Source organism: Olea europaea, unplaced genomic scaffold, assembly GCF_002742605.1.
Source record: "Olea europaea var. sylvestris unplaced genomic scaffold, O_europaea_v1 scaffold3072, whole genome shotgun sequence".
Classification (NCBI taxonomy): domain Eukaryota; kingdom Viridiplantae; phylum Streptophyta; class Magnoliopsida; order Lamiales; family Oleaceae; genus Olea; species Olea europaea.
In genome coordinates, this window is record NW_019249439.1 from 19,308 (window position 1) to 41,224 (window position 21,917).

At 34.8% G+C, this 21,917-nt stretch overlaps 1 protein-coding gene, 1 long non-coding RNA gene and 1 pseudogene across 2 annotated transcripts; 1 reads left to right on the forward strand and 2 right to left on the reverse strand.

Annotated features, from left to right (window-relative positions):
• Window positions 1-705: 705 nt before the first annotated feature.
• LOC111385043 (DNA-directed primase/polymerase protein) lies at window positions 706-8,531 on the reverse strand. The gene is made up of 13 exons (XM_023009406.1): window positions 7,467-8,531; window positions 7,134-7,380; window positions 6,901-7,047; window positions 6,748-6,799; window positions 6,291-6,465; window positions 5,929-6,011; window positions 5,465-5,677; window positions 4,500-4,616; window positions 4,170-4,329; window positions 2,239-2,346; window positions 1,803-1,868; window positions 1,493-1,710; window positions 706-1,134 (listed from the first exon to the last, which is right to left on the reverse strand). Exons 1-13 carry the CDS (start codon window positions 7,519-7,521, stop codon window positions 1,042-1,044), a joined length of 1,734 nt encoding a protein of 577 aa, XP_022865174.1. The 5' UTR covers window positions 7,522-8,531; the 3' UTR covers window positions 706-1,041.
• On the forward strand, window positions 8,158-12,174 carry LOC111385042 (annotated as a pseudogene).
• A 605-nt stretch (window positions 12,175-12,779) lies between these two features.
• On the reverse strand, window positions 12,780-14,389 carry LOC111385040. Its single transcript, XR_002701002.1, has 2 exons — window positions 14,084-14,389; window positions 12,780-13,369 (listed from the first exon to the last, which is right to left on the reverse strand). It is a non-coding gene; the product is annotated as an uncharacterized LOC111385040 (long non-coding RNA).
• Between the last annotated feature and the right edge of the window lie 7,528 nt (window positions 14,390-21,917).

Below are 21,917 nucleotides of genomic sequence, written 5' to 3' on the forward strand. Positions count from 1 at the left end.
AGAGGATATTGAGAGCGAGTACAGTGAGGACGAAGAAGATAATCAGGATACAAATAAAAAGGGACGTGCCAATGGCAAAGTTCGTGAAAAAGGCAGCTCGGAAAGTTCCGGCTCAGATGAGGAGTGAAAAATCCTTGCTATAGTTTGATTGCAGTGGTACCCCTTTATAGGTTTTTAATGCTACAAAAGATAATGTTTTGAGCCTAGATGTGTTGCAACATTTCAGACTTCGATTATAATTGCTAGAATTTTATTTATGAACTTCTTATAAATTTGACTCCAAAGGATAAAAATAATAATTATACCATGCAAAAATTTCTTGCCTATGCTTATTGCGGATCGGTTGATGTTAAGTTTTTTTTTTCCCCCTATATATTAATTGTGGATCATTATTTATGAGAGGTTGGAAAAATCAGCACTGGTTAATTGCTGATTCCCTTGGCCTTGTAGGCATAGCAGAGTCTTAAACTTGGTATCTTCAGACTTCCAATTGTCGTTGGTCGAAATGAGAAAAAGACCTCAATAATTAAAGAAAAAGTGAGGAAACGAGTTTAGGGGTGGCGTCGTGGACTCTTTTCAGCTGCTGGTCGGGAGGCTCTCAGAAAAGACATTTTCTACTTCAGCTACTTTCATTTTAGCATTATTTTACAACACTTTCCAAGTTTTCTTTATTTAACATAGACGTTAAAATGACTTCAACAAAAATAGGCGGAAAAAAATATATAATAGAATAATGTAGATGTTCTAATATGGCATTGCAACCAGAAGCAATTACAAAGCCACTATGTTACTAAACAAAACTTAATAGTCCCATTACCGGGCAAACTAGTCAAATCCTTCTGAGGGTGGATGCTAGTTCTGCATCAGAACAGCGGGATTATGATAAAACCATCCGCTAATCAATAGCATGAGTTTAGCGTAATTAGGCCCCTTCTGACTCCCAAGGAGATTGTTTGAAGAATACCAGGCACTGGTACACGGCGTGTAGCAGATTGCAGAGTGGACAAATGAGAATGAGGCAACTCTCTTATCTTAGGAAAGTTAAGTTTGTTGAAGGTAGGTTAGTTCAGCCTGGGATGCAGTCCTTTCAACAGCCGTCCACCACTCCTCGTCCTCTTCTTCACAAGTTTCATCCTATTTGACACAGGAAATGGCAGTCACGTTGTATAAATTACAAGACAACAGAGAAGTTTCTTCAATATGTGCTAGAGGAGTTCTTCACTGAGAACTCTTCTTCAACGTAGCCTGAACAAATTCGATTCTTAATCTATCAAATTCAGAAGAATCTAACCCATCAAATGGGAAACAGGCATTGGTCGTAATTAAAAAGTTAAATCTTTCATTTCCTACGGTCAGTGGGAGCCAACGACCAAAAATGGTTAAGGGAAAAAAGGGGCATGTTGAACTTGAGATATTGATTGGACAGACTTTTACAAATGCTTCTTACGAGTAGAAAATAGAAGCTGAAGCGCGACAGAAATGTTAAACTAACCACCCCAGTTAACTCCAGTGCCTTCTGTATACATTCAACCTGGTCAGCAAATTCAATGGCTTCAAGCCACCACTTTTCTTTCTTGCAGCTTCCAGGTACACTTTCATCACCTGCTAGATAGACATGTCCCTGGTTGTCACAGCCTCCAGGAAGATTGAAGTAAAAGGCAGAATCAGGAAGAACATCATCAGGAATTGGACGAATAGGTGATCGATAGCCTGGTAATTAAATCAGCCCACCAGCCCAGTAAAAGTTATTTTGTAGCATATTGAAATGTTGATAAATATACAAATACAGGTAAAAGCTGTACCTCTGCAATCAGGATCATGACACTTCTGATAATAAGCAGCCCTTCTTAGATCGACCACATATATAACTGAACCAAACATTAATATAATAAATGTTAATATCCAGCAGTTTACTTTAATTGCATGTTTGGCAAAGTAGCTTAGACAGTACTTGACAATATTAAATTAGAAAAAGGAGCTAAAATGTGTGTCTAGTACTATCCATTACGATCTAATACTAATACTCCATATTAAAGATGCACTAAAAGATTTAAGCAGTTGATTTCTCAAAGTCAACAAACGATGGAAAAACCGTGCAAGTAATATAGTAGATGTTAAAGATCCCCACATAAACAAAGAACCCATCACTAGAATCACAGAAAATAAGTCAAAAACTAAAATATCAAGGATGATAATTGGCAATTTCGCACAATAGAATCTGTAAAAGAAAAGATTTACCGTGATTGCTTTTATGTTGTCTGCCAATTCGTTCACAGTATCTATTTTTAGACATGCTATAAACCATCAATCCATATTCTGAGAACCAGTACCAGCTCCGAATTTTTCCTGCCAGCAAAGCAACAGGGAATGAAAGAAGAAACTATAGGTTCTTAAAAAATTTCAGACATGCTGTCAGAAAATTTGAGCATAAAATATTTTACCCATATTTATTTAGAGGAAGGGGTGGGAGATCTTTAATTTTATTTTAGTAATACATTGTCTTTCAGTCATAATCACTCCAAAGACTATCAGAATATAAATTTCAGTAATGGTGGGGTAAAAATGATAATTTTTAAGGTGTATTATTTATGCAAAAGCAAAATTCTGGTTTATAATGCATCAAAGCAGCATAGAGGCTAAACAGTAAAATAAAGATATAAACTATTAAAAGAAACTAAAATTATTGTTTCGATAAAATCATTAAAAAGATCCTCAATACGAGGCTGAGCATACTGCTACCAAGTATGATCTCGCCTAAGCAAAGTGGCTTTGTCAAGGGGACATTGATAGGTGACAATGCACCGTTGGCTCAACAAATGTCAAGCATCCAGGATAAAAATGCTTGAGGGGGTTGATAGTGAATGGATAAATAAAATTAGAAGATGTGTAGGCAACAGTTGGTTTTCAGTTATAGTAAATGGAGAACAAACAGGATTCTTTAAGTCTCTTTATGTCGGGAAGAGGTCTAAGGCAGAGAGACCCAATCTCCCCTGCTATACTCGTAATTCTGGCTGAATGCTTATCAAGGGGTTTAAAGAAATTGTTTGAAAGGGAACCTGCTCTTAGGTATCTGTATGAGGAGAAAACTGTGGTATCACGTCTTTGCTTTGCAGATGATATCCTCGTATACAACAATGAGCAAAAGAAAATTCTTAGGTCAGTCCTAAAAATTTATACAAAGATATAGGGAAGGCTCCAGACACCCAGTGAACTAGGACTTCATAATGTCCAAAATAGCCACTAGGCAGACAACTAGGAAGGTGCAGATGGTGACTGGATTTATAAACAAGCAACTACCAATAAAATACCTTTTGAGTGCCTTCATTTACAAGTTACAAGAAGACTCACCTCTACAAGAATTAAGCAAGAGGATAAGAGACAGATTAGCACGATGGTCGATGGGAACAAAATAATTTTTCCCCAGGATTGAGAATTGTGTTCCTAAAGAGGGTGTTGACATCTATGCCTTTGCACCCCTTGCAAGAGCTAGATCCATGTATGTTTTAAGTTTCCCATTCCATTTGTGTGATTGTGATGTTAATAACTTATAGGATACAGTATGTATTGTATAATTAAGCGTCAAAGTATTAGTCCACAACTGTGAAATACATGCGTTACTGTAGTGTAATCACAAGGCCTGTTAACCATTTGTATGTGTGTACATGAACATAGCATTATACATAACCTCAATCATTGTGCATAACATAGACATTATTGGAAAGTAGGTTTTCATACATCATGCATATGTGTGTTTGAGAAACATGGGTTCTTTGCATGCATGTTTAGGAAGTAGGAAATCATACACGTGTGCTTATGCAAAACTGTCACGTGTCTTGGAATGGACTATGGGATAAACACTGGCAATTAGCAAGGTGAGTTAGACTAAACATAGTATTGCATTAAGTCTCCAATTGCTTGGATATGCCTAAAGATTGTAAGGGATTTAGTACTCCCTTGTTTATTTCATGCTCGTTCTATTTTATTAGTAAACAAGGAAGTAAGAAAAAATGGTTCAATGTCATATTAATAAATAGGTATGGATCGTGCCAATCTCTCACTTGCTATTGGGTAGGAGCCTAAAAACTCCTACACCAGCATATGTGGCTTTCCAACAAACTCTATTTATCTATGCTTGGGAAAAAAAAAGAAATGTTTGAACACAGTAATACCTGATACATTTCCTACGGAGGCAACAACAGTCTCTACAAATACATCCAGAGCCGGGAATGGTGATTTTCCCATCAAGTAACTTTTGGAATCATCACTTGTATAAGCATTCAAGTGAAAGTCTCGAGGAAAACAAGAACGTTTAGAGGAACTACTCGTGACCTGCAAGAAATTGTATTGGAAGATTGATGATGGTAAGACACAATATGTTGAGGACTAGAAGAGAGTATGTATGTCTGTCCACGTGCATAAAGAAATGCAAACGAGATAGGGGGAAAAAAAAAAGGTAGTCAAAAATCAAAAGATATAGGTCTGCGGAGAGGCGAAGTTACCTCTGTATCAAAGTGCAGCGCCTTCACGCAGTCTAAATCCATTTTGCATATTAGAAGCTTCTCACAATCAGCATCCATGTTGCAGATTAAGGATTCCATAAACGCTTCTCCTTCACTCTGTCACACATATTAGAGGTTATTTCATTTAATACAAGCGAGTATCACTGTAATAGTGCTATACATGTGAATTGTGAAGTACTGAGGGGATTGCATCTATGTCTGGGAATCGTCTTTTCCAAGTCATTATGTTTCTAATTCTCATCATTTATCAATATACCCAATCAGGATAGGGCACATGATTTAAGTTCTCAGCTATAACGTGTTTTTTCTTTAAGCCAAAACATTGATCTAATACATCAGTGGCACAGGTCATTCAATGAAATGTTTTTTCTTCAAGCCGAAGAACCGCTGCCACCACCAACCCATAAAAGGAAAAAGAAAAAGAAAAACATAATTATACCAAAAGGAAAGAGCGAGCGCAAAATGTCGAGGAATGCATACTAAATAAACGTGATGAAAAGTGGCTTCGGACCTATTATCATCAATACTAATTATTAAAGATATGTATAAACTCTCAGACCCAATTGGAAACCACAGTGAGTAGCTCTTTCACTGGTGTACTGCTATTATAAAAGATGAGCAATGCTATATAGCATCAGTGGTGCTAAGAACCAGTCTAAGTGCTGGTCCGCTGCTTCATTGTGCGATGGAGTTGGGATGCATTTTGAATCATTGGACAATGAAACGGTCCGCACCACTGGAGCTACATAGCCTTATTCATTAAAGATGTACCACCTGTCATTGATAAGATCCAACTCTATGTATGTGCTGTCTAAATATATCAAGAGGTTAGTATAGAGAAACTTGTATGGAACGTAGAATATTTCCACTTCGATTATGACAAGAAGCTAAGGAAGTCAATACATTTAAATGCTAAATAATTATATCATTGTTAGAAGCCATACCATATCCTTACATTTAAACCGCCCACTAGGTAAAAGAATAGAGCTTTTCCCCGCTTTTGATGATAGAGGTAGTCTAAAGCAACGATTCCTAGAATAGACGGCTGTATCCACGAAAAGCTGGCATTGGTTATCAGCAGAGCTTGAATCCTTCGAGATGAACAGATTTCTAAATCTTCCATCAGTTTCCTTATAAAGATAAGCCCTTGAACATATCTGACAATGAGGCAGGAAGAAGACGGCAATTACTTGGAGCTTGAGGGAAGAAAGTAATACTTATTGCAATGTCAAAAGAGATTTCATAATTGTAATGGATAGCAATGAATTACTGAAAGATATCCTAAGGGACACAGTTAAATTATTGCATAAATGAAGCACCAGCGATGACACTGCAATTATGTAGAGCAATGGTAAGATGCCACAATACAATTGCTGCAAGTGAAAATTACTCCTAATTTATGACACACCTCAGAAACAAATGCACCAGCATGTGAATTGTCTTTGAAGGCAGCCTTAGGTAAGCGGATGAGTAAATGACGAGAGAACTTTTCTGACAATAAAAACATAGGTAAAAAATGGATATAAATTAATAACTAACTTCACATGGATAAAGTTAAATTCATGTTTATAGAATCAGATCATCACTCTTATAACCATTTGTCTCTCACTCTTCCAAGTTCCAACAAAATAAAGCAATACGGAACACACGAAAATTTATCTGAAAAGGATTTGCAAATTATTAAGCATTTCATAAATAAATGCAATAGAAAGAAAAGATTTACAGTTAGTTTTCAAAGAAGTCCTGCAAGACATTCAGTAGTATTAATACCATCTGTTGATGAATCAAGTTCCACTACCCAATCCTTGTTTCCTGTGATGGAATACTTCTCAAGTAGCGCATCAAAGACAACATCTAGCAGGAGATCCACCATTTCATCTCCATTTTTGTCAGGATTTTCTCGCTTGTTGAACTCCAAATCAAAATAGAGGTGGCATGATAACCCCTGAAAGTCAGATATAATTATCGTAAGCAAGCAACAATTTTCAAACCCCCCTCCCTCACCCACCATCCCACCCAAAAAAAAAAAAAAAAAATCCAACAAACAAGGAAAGGGAAAAATCCACAAAATAAACATGAAGACCTTACCAAAAATCTTCAATAGAAGATCAAGAACAGCAAGAACAACTTAAAGCAAACAAATACACATATTTTAGCCAATGCCGCAGTTTTTCACTATGTTGAACAAGATTTTAACACTTTAAGTAGAAAATGCAAAGATTATTACCTCCTGAATAACTTCATAATGGTGACGAAATTTAGAATTCATATCTTTATACCTAAGAAGATCAAATATCAATAGCAAACAAGAAGTTATCAGCATGAGGAATGCATTAAGAAAAAATTCTGTTCAAACTAAAAAGACTGTTCAGAAACTTACCTTCTCCAAAATTCCTTGTACGTTGAAACAAGAAACCTTCTCTGGCCATTCATATGATCCTGATAACTAAAAACACGTGCATTTGAACGCTCTTTAGCGTACTTTATCGCTTCATCCTGCCTTGGAAAGGTAGCCCAAAATTCCTCTCTAAAACGAGCATAAAACAAAAACCAATAATTCACTAAGTTCACAATAACCATAACAGAATTAAAATCACAGAAGATTTAAACTACCTCAATTTAGTTTGTTCCGAGAGATCAACACGTATTTCGTGCAACAATCGCAACAATCGAGCAGGCCGATTTGGAGGCACGCCGTGAGGTGAACCATAAAACACCATCGGAGAGAACTGTTTGTCATTGCCCAGGATTTTACAATTTTTGGTCGTCGGAGTTTCAGAAAATGAAGACTTTTCTTGTTGTGGTGAAGATTCTTGATTCAATTTTCGTTTTTCTTTTTTCCTTTCTCTGATTGCAGATTCTGATACATCAAAAACAATCGATTAACTCAATTTCCAGATATATAACCACAATCAGGAAAAAAAGTGTCGAACTTTCTGCACATACGAGGAGGAGAGAGGCCGCATTTGAAGTACTGGAGCAGGCGATCTACATCGTCCATGTAGTTTTTGAATTTTCCGGCGAAGGGAGTGTCGTGCAATTTGCATACGCTACGGGGGGAATTGATTTAAAAGGAGGTCAAACTAAACATTAGTTTAACGAAAAATGCTGGTTGTACAGCATTGGCTCAGAGCAAATTTCACAACATTTCAAAATGGGCGACGTGGAATAGGCGGGAACGGATTTCACTCGAAAAATTCAGGTAAATGCGTGGGTCAATAGCAACCCGGCCCGTTTCAGTAATTCCCAAAAATCTTGAATTCCCACAGTCAAAAATCATATTTCCCCAATACAACACCCGCGAGCAAATTATTTCCCAGCAGATGGGTTCGTTCCGGTGAGAAGAGAGGAAAAAATTTCTTGATTTCTGGGTCCGACTTCGTAGAAATTCAGCTCCCGCGACTTGGCCATTGGGCCATTTCCGTTCAGCAAGCTTTCCCAGTTAGAATCCCCTCTCACTACGGCGCCGGTTGGAACACAAAAAACCATTCACAATACTGGGTCCACTTTCCTAAATTTGATTCATCGAATTGAACACAAAAAACCATTCTACCACGTGGCGAAATTTAATTCATCGACTTGGTTCCCTTTGACGACTACAATCCGGCCCCCAAATCTGTTTTACCCAAGCGACTCCCTCTGAGGACAACCCGAGTAGCATTCAACAAGAAATCTAGCTATCTCACCAAAGCCCAACTTTATCCATCTCCAAATCAACCAAGAATCAAGGAAATCTATGTACCTATCGAGATGACAGACGAAGGTAATCTCTTTCTTGGTTATAATGTATACTTGATGCATCACTGTATTTTGCAACATGTGAATACGTAGAAGGGTTTAAGAAATGAGAAAGCTGTTTCGATTAGCTGAACTACATGTGACATTGCAGACAGTTATATGGCTGTAATGATGTTTTTGAATATGTTAGGTTGTGATGTTTTGTTCTCTATGAAGTGGATTTTTTCATGCTTATATTACTTGAAGGTGGTTGTTAATCAAAAGTTGAAATGACATTTATGGTAAAATTGGAAATATTAAGTTTAATATTACTTCGTTATGAACTGAATTGCTTTATTAGTTAGTGTTGGGTGACACCTTTTTTGTTGCAAAACTGTCATAGGAAAGTGGATACCATGTGGAGTTCAGTAAAAGTGGACCCAGTATTATGAATTGTATTTGTTTTATGAATAGAGAGGCTGATGTGAGTGAAAGTGGATACCATGTGGTGTTCAATAAAAGTTCAGTGGTTTCTTATATGTGAGCTATTTTTGGTTTTGTGGTGGTGGTGGGAGTTGTGAATTTTGTGGCCATCCTGCAAGCATAACATTTCTGTTCATTGAATGAGTGCTCAATGACCTTTTACTATTTCTATTGGAAATGTTTTAAGTAAGCATCTTTGAGCTCAATACTAGTTAAGAACTTTGATTTCAGTGTTTTATAAAAACCTTCTGGTATTGTATTCTGGAAAGAGTGAATGGTACCTATTTTTGGTATTGTAATTTCCTTCCTGTTTTTTTTTCTAATAACAACATATGGCTTCGTTGATTTCGATGCAGGACAAGAACTAACGGAAGTATTGGATGACGAAGTCTTTGTCGAATCCAAAGATGAGAACTTGATGGACAATGTAATCACATTGGAAGAGGATAATGTAGGAGGAAATGCTACGATTGTGCCGGAAGTGGGTATGAAATTCAACGACAAGCAAGAGTTGTTTGAATTTTACAAAAAATATGTGTACGAAGTAGGTTTTTCGGTTAGGAGAAGAAATTTCAAAAAGTACAATGGCGTAGTGACATATGTTATGCTAACATGTAGTCTTGAGGGACAACGACGCGACAAAAAATGCTCTTCTTTGAAGCCGCAGCCAACGATTCAGACAGGTTGCAAAGCGAGGATAACTGCTTCCTCAGATATTCGGGGAATATGGAGAATTTGCATGGTTGACCTCGAACATAATCATAAAACAAGTCCATCGAAATCTAGGTTGTATCGATGCAACCGAGAATTGAGTGCACATGTGAAACGAAAACTAGAAGTGAATGATATAGCAAGAATTCCTTTGCATAAGAGTTACAACTCTGCAGTAGTTGAAGTCGGTGGGTATGAGAATATGACTTGTATTGAAAAGGATTGTCGGAATTATGTGGAAAAAGTGAGGCGGTTAAGACTAGGTGAAGGGGATGCTGCTGCTATACAATCCTACTTTGTGAAGACGCAAGCACGTTCTTCTGGGTTTTATTTCTCTATGGATTTGGATGACGAGTCACGGCTTAAGAATCTTTTCTGGGCAGATAATAGGTCTAGGCAAGCATATAAAGAATTCGGTGATGTAGTGACGTTCGATACCACTTACCTGACCAATTAATATGACATGCCATTCGCTCCCTTTGTTGGAGTAAATCATCACGGACAGTCGATACTACTTGGATGTAGGTTGCTATCAAATGAGGATACAGATACATTTGTTTGGCTTTTCAAAACATGGATGTTGTGCATGCATGGTCAAACTCCTAATGGAATTATTACCGATCAAGATAGGGCTATGTAGAATGCAATTCAGATAGTGTTTCCAAATACGAGACATAGATGGTGTCTGTAGCACATATTGAAGAAGTTGCCCGAAAAATTTGGGTATCACGTGGACAAGAGCTCTATTTTTTCATGTATACATGGATTAGTGTACGACTCACAGTTTGTTGAAGAGTTTGAGAAAGGTTGGGAATTGATGATTGATACTTATATGACAATGAATGGCTGTCCGGTTTGTTTGAGAACAGAGGTCGATGGGTACCATGTTATTTGAAAACGACTTTCTGGGCCGGGATGTCAACTACTCAGCGTAGTGAGAGTGTAAATGCGTTCTTCGATGGATACGTGCATTCTAAGACATCATTGAAGCAGTTTGTAGAACAATATGAACGAGCACTGCGAAGTAAGATTGAGAAAGAATTCCATGCAGATTTCAAGTCGTTTTCGCAGATGGTGTCGTGTGCAACGAAATATGAAATGGAAAAGCAAATTCAGGCAGTTTATACCATAGCCAAATTTCGAGAATTTCAAGATGAGATAACTGGTAAAGTGTACTGTGATGTCTTAAGTGCATCAGACGGGTGTTCGGGGAGGATGTATGAGATTGAGGAGGATATCATTTACGAAGGCAAGGTGAGAAAGAAAAAATTCACGGTACTGTTTTATGCGGAGGACTGCGATATTGTTCGCAGTTGTCGTTTGTTTGAGTTCCGAGGAATTTTGTGTAGACATGCCATCTCGGTGTTAATGCTTAACGGCATCTCATCACTACCGGATCGGTACATATTACGGAGATGGAGGAAAGATATTTGTAGAGCTCACACGAGAGTTGTAGTGAACTATGACAGTTTAGTTAGCACTCCTAACCAGTTGAGGTATGACAAAATGTGTGAAGAGTTTGCTACTTTGGCAGATGTAGCCGCAAATAATGAGGACAGATGTCGTCTGATAGTAGATTGGATTCGGTTACAGTCGAAGGAGATAATGTCTACCAGGCAAACTTCTCAGAGCACTAGCATTTCTATCCCAAATCTGCATCTAGGATCCCAGTCAAAAGCATCGCAAGACATGGGCAATGGCACTTTACAGGATCCTATATGCGCGAAACGGAAGGGAGCACCAAAGAAACTGCGTAAGAAAGGCCCATTAGAGTCAAGTTCGAAGAAATCGAAGGTATTATTATTATTTTTTCCGCATTTTGCACCTTCATTTATGAGAACTGATACAAAATATAACACTTCACTTTGTACTACAGGCAGTTGCTTCTTCAAGTACAGGATGTAGACCGCGATCTAGGAATACTAATCCTGTACAAGATACACCTGTCGTTCAGATACCCCAGCAAGTAGAATATCCCGTATCCACTTCAGTTTCATATTCACAATTTAGTATGGTCAGTGAAAAATTTTATTTATTTTTTTGGTGTTGTGTGGTTTTTTTTTTTTGTTTTTTTTTTTTTTACGTTGAATGACCGCATTTTCTAATAATTCTTTCATTGCATGTAGGTTGACCGTTGGCCGAAGAGCCATGCAGTTACACAACCGTTGGTAGCTTCAAACTCCATTGCTCCGTTGTCATCAAATGTTGTATTCAATTACCCAAGTAAATTATATGGTGTCGTATCCAAACACATATTGCACATGTTTCTTTCCTACATATCGTTAACCCTATATTGTTTACAGTAGGTACTATAATTTCATTCCAACCACTAATGCCACCCTCTCAAAGTGCCATAGCAGGTTGGATGTACAATGCCACCCAGTCATCAGTAGGATCGATATTCAAGCCGACTACGGAACATCAATAGGTGGTTGTTATTAATGTTTTTTTTTTTTTGGCTTGGTTCAAGATGTAACGATTTCTGGTTGTAATGAATGATTTACATCAAGCTCTTTTCTCAGCTTTGTTCAAATTGGATGTTTGGGGGATGCCTTTGTATATTTTTGGTCGGTTTTTCATTAAGTAAGGCATAGTATGAGGCTAATGGACCTCTATTTTGGAGCTAGATTTTGTTTTGTCTTGCATAATTTCTGGTGGGTTTTTAGTACAAATGATGCTGATTTTGTAACTACAGAAATGTTGTACAGTTAGATGAAAATTTTGACCCCAGCCTCAAATTATACTCCATTGTCTAATTATTGAGTTATCATCCATCTTTATCTTTTCTGTGCTAGAGGAAATAAGCAATGGATCAAAGCAGGGTTTGAGTGAATGAATAAGAATTTGGTTCAGTCACTGGGATGGCTATGACTTCATGTTTATTACTTTAACTGGAGAAAGAGACCAACCTTTGAGCTAACTTGGGGGCTAATTTGGGTTAGTAAAAAACTGGCTAGGTTACTTACTTAAAGTATGGAGTCCAATGTGTTCAAGATCACAAGCTAAAGGACAACTTATATGGGGGACGTGGAAGAAGAAACCACTGGGAACACTATGAAATCAAAGGGACAAAACCTGTTGAAGTAATTGGAGGAGCTCAAGTGTGAGCAGCCAAGAATGGAAGGCGGACAGCTTGGCGTCGCATTTCATTAACCGGAAACAAAGTTTTGCTTTTCACACAAGTTACCAAGAATTATAGAATTCTATATGGCCGACAGTTTCTTGTGATCCTTGGTAGTTGTCTCCTTTTAAAAATAGTTTCTTTATTATTTTATCCTTTTAATTATATTTTAGGATTTTATTATACTACATAAACACATGCCCATTTCACAGTTTCACAGGAACAAATTGGAATAAAGAACTTGATTACATTGCCACAGCCATAATTTGACGTTACAACGTTCAGATAACATGACATTGCCGCATACCCTAAACTACTACAAACTCAAGCTTAACATACTACATTACCCTACATAAACACATGCCGTACTACATACTTATACAAACACTTAAGTTTCACATTCCGAAAACATCGGATTTCATGTGAAATCTTCCGAAACTCGTTTCCCCTTGCGCATATTTATATTCAACGAAATTTCCAAGTCTTTCTCATCCGTGAGCTTCACAAGTGATTTTAACATATGCGACAAATCGTCCACGTGCTCATCTTTGTTTGTACTACCACTTGAGTCTCCATCGTCATGAAATGTACATTTTTCACCGGGCTTATTTTTACACCATTTGAAGAACCCACAGTCGCGGGTACAACAATGAAACAATAGCCCTTTATGTTCACTGTTCTTTTCCACCTCCATCCACTTGACGAACCGTGCATCACAATCGGGGCATTTTTTCTTTTTGGGGCATTCCGACATCATATGTCCCAGCATTCTACAACCATGGCAAATTCCCCTATTCTTGCCCGCCATCGAAGTATCCTGGTTCAACCACATAACACAACCACATTATAATGGATGGAGACCAGCATTCTGAAGCAAGCCAAAAGCCACAAACAGTTCAGATCAGTTCTTGAAAATTGACAATTTAGTTCTGAATCAAATCAAATCAAGAATCTTGAATCAAACCAACATTACCTTACATAAACCAAAAGCCACAACCATTCTGAATCAAATTAAGCCAAGAAAATTGAAAATTTAGTTAAGTTCTTGCAACTTTGCTCTTCATGCTTCCATTTTTCTTTAATTTGTGCATGTATATACAATCTTATGCAGAAAATTTACATGAACTGAACTGAACTGTTTACATTAGTAAATCCCAGAAGCTGCTGTCTACATTAGTAATTCCCAGAAGCTACAAATACTACACATGAATCAAGCCAAAAGCCCACAAGCAATACATACAACAATTACGCAGAAGATAGAACGCAGCCCAAGGATTTTCCTATATACATCAGTAAATCCCAAACCAAAATCCACAAACCGTACATATGAAAATTACACGATAAAAAGTTATTGTCTATATCCCAAACATTCGTTCTTAATATCAACTACTAACATGGTTTGATTTTTAAACCCATAAAACAAGCAATAGATAATCTCATGCCCAGAATGCCGTAAGGGGAATCAATTTTTACACCCATAAAATACATTTATAAAAATAAAAATCACATATGTTGCCTTTTTTTTACTTACCTAACATGAAGAAGGTAGTTCACTGGTCATCTATTGCCGACGGCGGGGGTGTAAGGATGGTGTTACTGGTTATGTGGCGGCCGAACGTACTTCAGAGGTCGCCCCAAAAAATCGTTGCAGCTGGAGGGTAATGCTCTTAACGGGAAATCGGGCAGAGATCTCGACGAGCATTGCGGTGTTTTTTCGGTCGGAAGTACGGTTGACAATCGCCTGGAGATTTGGAGAGTGAGTCTTCGCAGCGGCGGCAATGGAGAGACTTCGAGGGTTAGGTTAGAGCCGGGTCTTTGAATAATACAAGAATGACCCATTTTTGGCTTATTTCAAATATGAGTTCTATTTTTTTATTTTTTTTTTCCACGTCAGCAATCTGTGAACCATGCTGTGTCTTGTGCTGTACCCGTAGCAGAATTGTAGTTTAAAACGACCAACAACTATGTTTCTAATCTAACTTCTAATAAAAAGGGAAATGAGGTATACCTCCATTGTTGTAATAGGAAATTAGTCCAATTTTATTATGCATAATCTCATTTTTTATTTTTCATTTTGTTTATATCAAACAAATATCTTCCACACATCATGTCACTAGCATTAAAAAAATAATTATGTCAAACAAATGTTCTTCCACACATCATGTCACTAACATTAAAAAAATAATAATAATTTTAGTAAATATAAACTGTCATGAAAAAAAATTCTTCGTACACGAGTTTTGAAAAAGAAAAAACTCTTCACACTGTGCGAAGAGATGTCAAACCATATGCAGAGTAAAAAAGAAGAAAAAACTCTCCGTACAGTGCGAAGTAAAAAAAATCTCTCCACATAGTGACTGTCACGTGCATTGCACAAATTTTGCATTTATTGTATTTTTATTAGTACGCGAATTTTAGCTTTTTGAAAAGTTTTTAAAGTAATATCTAGAAGTATTTTCATGATATAAGAAAATATTGCAAATTATTTTTATAATTGCATAACAGTATTGTGTCATCTAGAAAAGATATACTTGTATATTTCATATTTGAATAAGAAATATACGAGATTATACAAATTATTTTGCTTGTATTATTTGATAGTGTTGATATGATTGAGTTGAATGTAAAATTTATATTTCTAAATTTTGTGTAATTCAATATTGGAAAATTGAAGATTGAGCACCATATTCATATGTATTTATATTTTGTGCTTCATATATATTTAATATTTATTTTATGCTTATATTGAAAAAATAAAAATCTGAATTTTTTTTTTGAAATTCGGTTTGGTAAGTGAATGTACGGTGTTCTGCATTCTTGGTATTTGTAATGCAAAAATCGGTATATAAAAATACAGTAAGCTACAAATACGATAAGCAGCATATATGGTAAGTTGCAAATACGGTAGGCAGTATATACGATAAGCTGTAAATACGGTAAGTTCTTTGCAAATACGATGGGCTGCAAATACGGTAAGTTACAAATACGGTAGGCAGCATATACGGTAAGATGCAAATACGGTAAGGTACAAATACGGTAAGTTGTAAAATACGGTAAATAGCATATACGGTAAATTGTCTGCAAATACGATAAGCTGCATTTATAAATTTATAATTTGTTATAAATGTATAAAATTTATTTAATATTGAATTTCTTAAGTACTAACTGTTGTAATTCAATATTGTTTCCTTTTTTATAACTGTATTTTCGAGAAAAAAAAAGAAAAAAATTGTGGTTATGAAATTGCTAATCTTTAAATATGTTTTTTGTTGAAGATAAAAATGATTTTTTTATGTTATTTGTAAAAAAAAAAAATTATTTTAATTTTATTAGATTAATAAGAAGATTTATTATGCATTTTTATTTTTTACATTTTGTGAAAAATTTTGTTTATGGTGATTGACAAATATACTTCCACACACGCATCATGCCAAAAATATTAAAAAAATAATAATAATTTTAGTATATATAAACTCTATAGTTGGTTTGTCATCTCTTCGCACTGTGCAAAGAGTTTTTTTCCACATGGTTCAACTCTCTCCATACTGTGCAGAGATTTTTTTAATCTCTTCGCACCTTTTTTTATTTTTACTCCGTACTTTGTTCAAATCCCTCCACACTGTGCGAAGAGTTTTTTTTTCAATTTTATAATATTGAATTACACAAAATTTAGAAATATAATCTTCACATTCAATTCAATCATATCAACAATATCAAAGAATACAAGCAAAATAGTTTGTATATTTCTTATTCAAGCATGAAATCTACAAACATATTTTTTCTAGATAACATACTGATATGCAGTTGTAAAAATAATTTGCAATTATTTTCTTATATTATGGAAATATTTTTAGATATTGCTTCAAAATTTTTTTCAAAAAATTAAAATTCATACACTAATAAAAATACGATAAATAGAAAATTCGTGCAACGCATGTGATAGCGACTAATCTTAGTTAAAAGGCCTAAAGTTATAAAATATGGAAAATATAATTTGTAAATGACTAAAATGACCTTGTATACAAAATGTCATTATTGCACTTATACTCATTTCATTTTCCATTGAACCCTACTTGAAATCTCCTTTTATCCTTTCAATTTCCATTTAGCTCTAATTCAATTTTGACTTCCATTCCTTCCACAAGTCGATCTCTCTGTGCAAATATTCTCATTTCCTTCTCTTCATCTTCTTTTCGTTCATGGAACCCCAAAATTCACATGTTATTCCCTTGAAAACTCATTTGGTTGAGTGAGTAATCAAAACTTGCAACATCTTTATATATATATATATGTATATATAAATCTCCTTTTATCCTTTCAATTTCCATTTAGCTCTAATTCAATTTTGACTTCCATTCCTTCCACAAGTCGATCTCTCTGTGCAAATATTCTCATTTCCTTCTCTTCATCTTCTTTTTGTTCATGGAACCCCAAAATTCACATGTTATTCCCTTGAAAACTCATTTGGTTGAGTGAGTAATCAAAACTTGCAACATCTTTATATATATATATATATATATTTAATTATTGCCTCATTTTTGTTTGGAATTCGATGGGCAAATCCTAGCGACCATCAGCGTGGCATTTGAACCAAGTGTTATTGAGAAATATCTCATAATAGCATCACATATATATTGGGTTATTCCTTTTAATGGGAATTTATGTCCCCAATTTTCTGTCAATGAAGAACAGTTTTGTTGTGATATTAAGGGAGATGCAATCTATACTGGAAGTTCCTGTGGGTGAATAATTATGCTATCCCTTTTGGAGCAATTAAAAACTTATTAACTGTACAATCTGTGTTCTTAATTGTTTTTGTTTTGATAAGATCAAGACTCACTCTGTCAGAACATATAGCACTTAGGAATTTTGATGTGGATGCTTCCTATGTGATGTTGGAAGTTTGTGCAGGCCAATGTTGTGACATATTTGACATAGAAAGCTTGTTATTTAATTATTGATGTTATATTGATAAAAAATATTAAAATATTAAAAAAATTGAAATTTGTATGTAAAATTTTCATAGTACGTGTTATAATAATAATTATTAATACTAATTGAGTATTCACCTTCTACAATTAAATGCCCGACCCAAGTTTGAAAGGATGAGTAATCCTTAAATGGATTGAGTGTGCACGTCCGATCTTAAGATGCACCCTCTTTCATTCATGAATTTACTCGAGCAATTCTTGAACAGTTGATAAATATGAAGTTTACTTTAACATAAAACCAATATCTAGTAATACTCCTTTAGCCATTAGCTTTGCCACTTAAAACCAAATAAAAAGAGACGGAGAAATCAAATTTATTTGGTACGTGCTTTCACGTTACCCTTCATTTTCTTTTCGAGTTATATATCATACCCTTAAAGGAATGTATCATATTCAATACACATCAACGGCTAACTACTTAACTCGTCAAATTTGTACTAAAACGATATGAATGTCGTTACTTTATTTGTAATCTTGATACATAACGACATCATTATCGTTTCAATACAAGTTTAACGATTGTGATATCGTTTTAACTTAAATTATAACTAAAACTACATATATATTGTTTCAGTTAAAATAAAACGAAAATTATATCGTTTCTGTTAAAAATAACGATTCGACCGTCCACGACAATTAGACATCCGTCTAACATATGTAGGATGATCAAAATAGGTAATCAAGTGGGTTCGATACTGCTCAAAAGAAACTATGAGAACATTTTTGTTCTTATGATTGTATACCACTTTCGAACTATTCCGACAAAAAGTATCTTTGCTCGCTCTTTTTAAGTCATTCGAATGGTATCTACTCACTTGATGACATCTTTCCATCGTCCTATATATGTTGAAGGCATGACGGGTGGTTGTAGAAGGTCGAATCGTTATTTTTAGCTAAAACGATATAATTATCGTTTTATAAGAAAAGAAATGATATATATGTCGTTATACTTAGTTTTTGAATTGAAACGATTTCAAACTCATCAAATTTGCACTAAAATGATATGAATACATAACGACATCATTATCGTTTCAATACAAATTTGATGACATTGATATTGTTTTATCTTAAACCATAACTAAAATTACATACATATCGTTTCAATTAAAATAAAACAACAATTATATCGTTTCTGCTAAAAATAACGATTTGACCATCCACGATCATCAGACATGCATTTTAACATATGTAGGATGATCAAAATAAGTAATTAAGTGGGTTCGATCTTACTCAAAAGAAACTATAAGAACATTTTTGTTCTCATGATTATATACCACCTTCGAATTATTTCGACAGAAAATATCTTCATTTGCTTTTTTTAAGTCATTCGAGTGGTATTTATCCATTCGATGATCTCTTTCGATCATCATACGTATGTTGAAGGCATGACGGGTGGTTGTGGATAGTTGAATTGTTACTTTTAGCTAGAATGACATAATTATCGTTTTATATAAAAAGAAATGATATTTATGTCGTTATATTTGTGATTTGAATTGAAACGATTTCAAACTCGTCAAATTTGTACTAAAACGGTATGAATGTCTTTACTTTATTCGTGATTTTGATACATAATGACATCATTATTGTTTCAATATAAATTTGACGACGTTGATATCATTTTATCTCGAATCACAACTAAAACTACATACATATCGTTTTAGTTAAAATAAAACGACAATTATATCGTTTTAGCAAAAAAAAAAAAATACGATTTGACCGTCCACGACCACCAGACATGTATCTGACATATGTAAGATAATCAAAATAGGCAATCAAGTAGGTTCCATCTCATTCAAAAGAAACTATGGGAACATTTGTGTTCCCATGATTGCATACCACTTTCGAACTATTCCGACAGAAAGTATCTTCGTTCGCTTTTTTTAAGTCATTTGAGTGGTATCAATTCACTCGATGACATCTTTTGATTGTCTCACGTACGTTGAAGGCATGACAGGTGCCTGTGGACGGTCGAATCGTTATTTTTAACCAAAACGATACCGTTATCGTTTTATACGGAAAAACGATATTTATATCATTGTAATTGTGATTTATATTGAAACGATTTCCAACTAGTCAAATTTGTACTAAAACGATATGAATGTTGTTACTTTATTTGTGATTTTGATGCATAACGATATCATTATTGTTTCAGTACAAGTTCGACGACGTTGATATCGTTTTAGTTTAAATCATAATTAAAACTACATATATATCGTTTCAGTTACAGTAAAACGACAACTATATCATTTCTGCTAAAAACAACGATTCGACTACCACGACCACCAAACATGTATTTGACATATGTAAGATGATCAAAATAGGTAATCGAATGGGTTTGATGTCACTCGAAAGAAATCATGAGAACATTTACGTGTCCCATGATTGTAGACCGCATTCAAACTATTCCGACCAAATGTACCTTCGTTCGCTCTTTCTAAACCTGTCTTATGACCTCTTTTGATCGTCCCACATATATTGAAGGCATGACGGGTGCCTGTGGACGGTCGAATCGTTGTTTTTAGCCATAACGATACCATTATCGTTTTATATGAAAGAACGATATCTATATCGTTGTAATTGTGATTTTTATTGAAACAATTTCCAACTCGTCAAATTTGTATTAAAACGATATGAATGTCATTACTTTATTTGTGATTTTAATGCATAATGATATTATCATCGTTTCATTACAAGTTCGACAACGTTGATATCGTTTTAGTTTAAATCATAACTAAAACTACATATATATCGTTTCAGTTAAAGTAAAACGACAATTATATTGTTTCAACTAAAAACAATGATTTGACCATTCACAACCACCAAACATGCATTTGCCATATGTAGGATGATCAAAATACATAATCATATGGGTTCGATTTCACTTGAAAGAAATTATAGGAACATTTACGTGTCCCATGATTGTATATCACCTTCGAATTATTTCGACGTAAAGTATATTCGTTCGCTCTTTCTAAGTCCGCTTTATGACCTCTTTTAATTGTCCTACGTATGTTGAAGGCATGACGGATGATCGTGGACGGTCGAATCGTTATTATTAGCCAAAATGATATAATTATCGTTTTGTATGAAAAGAAACGATATCTATATATTTGTAATTGTGATTTGTATTAAAGCGGTTTCAAACTCGTCAAATTTGTGTTAGAACGATTTGAATGTCGTTACAGGCTCGAATCAACATATATTATTTTGTTAAATATAAAATCAACACTCAATCTTTGCCATAGCGATTAAGCTTTCAATATTTTAACTAAGGGTCAGAGGTTCGAATTCATTCTTTATGGAATTAATTTTGGCAAATATTTTATAAATAAAAATGTTGATCCATTAATTGGGTGGAAAAGGATTCGAACTTGGGACTTCCTATGTATAAATGTAAGCTTTCACCAACTAAACTGTAAGGGGAATTTGAAAGTAAAATAATTACTAGTTATATAATCTAAAAAAATTGTCTATCAAAAAAAAAAAAATTGTTTTCGGTACACAGATCCTTCATACCCACCATTGTTGCCACCACCATTGCTGCAACCGCCAATTTCAAGAGCATAAATACTCACTTTGTTTAACCTAATAGTTCCAAACCCACCACCACTTTAAAACTCTGCACGATCTTTGGCCTCACAAGAAGTAGAAAATATTATTTTTGACTTGAATGAGAAGTATTTGAGAATTTGAAGGCGAAGAATATTTAATTTTGCAATTGTAAATTTGGGGAAGAAAGGTTTACATGGGGGATGAAGGAGAAAATGCCAATAATCCTTCATTTATTTGGTTATGGAAGAAAGGGTAAAATAGGCTTTTAATACTTTAAAATAATTAAGTTTTCTTATTTTTTAAAGAATTTGGTTAAAGGCCATTTAGACAAAATGACATTGAGCGGTGGTTATTCCAACTCATTTCCCCTACGTTATTCTTGGTTTTACTCTCGAGCAGAGTGAATTTGTTGGAGTTGCAATGGAGGGCGTACACTTTCTGAAAATTGTTCTTCATTGGGGAAGTGATTGTGAATAGTGATGATGGGTAATATTCCATTAATTACGAGAAAATATTTTGCGCCTGTTTGACCCTGGTTTTTTTTTTTTTTTGTTAAGAATGTACTTTAGACTAGTAGATTAATGGAGAATATATAGTCAAAAAATAAAAATTTTGATTTTTGCATGTAAAATTATTTTATTGAATAATGTGTGGTTAAAAAAAAGTGGAAGAAAAATATATTTTGTTAAAAATGGTGTTCAAGGGCTTTATATGTTTTATGGTTAAAAACAGAAGTTTGGATACAAACTTTTGGATTGTTCAAGGTACCGTCATTCAACGGATTTGTGGTTGAGTCAATAATCAAGTAGAATTTTTGCTCTC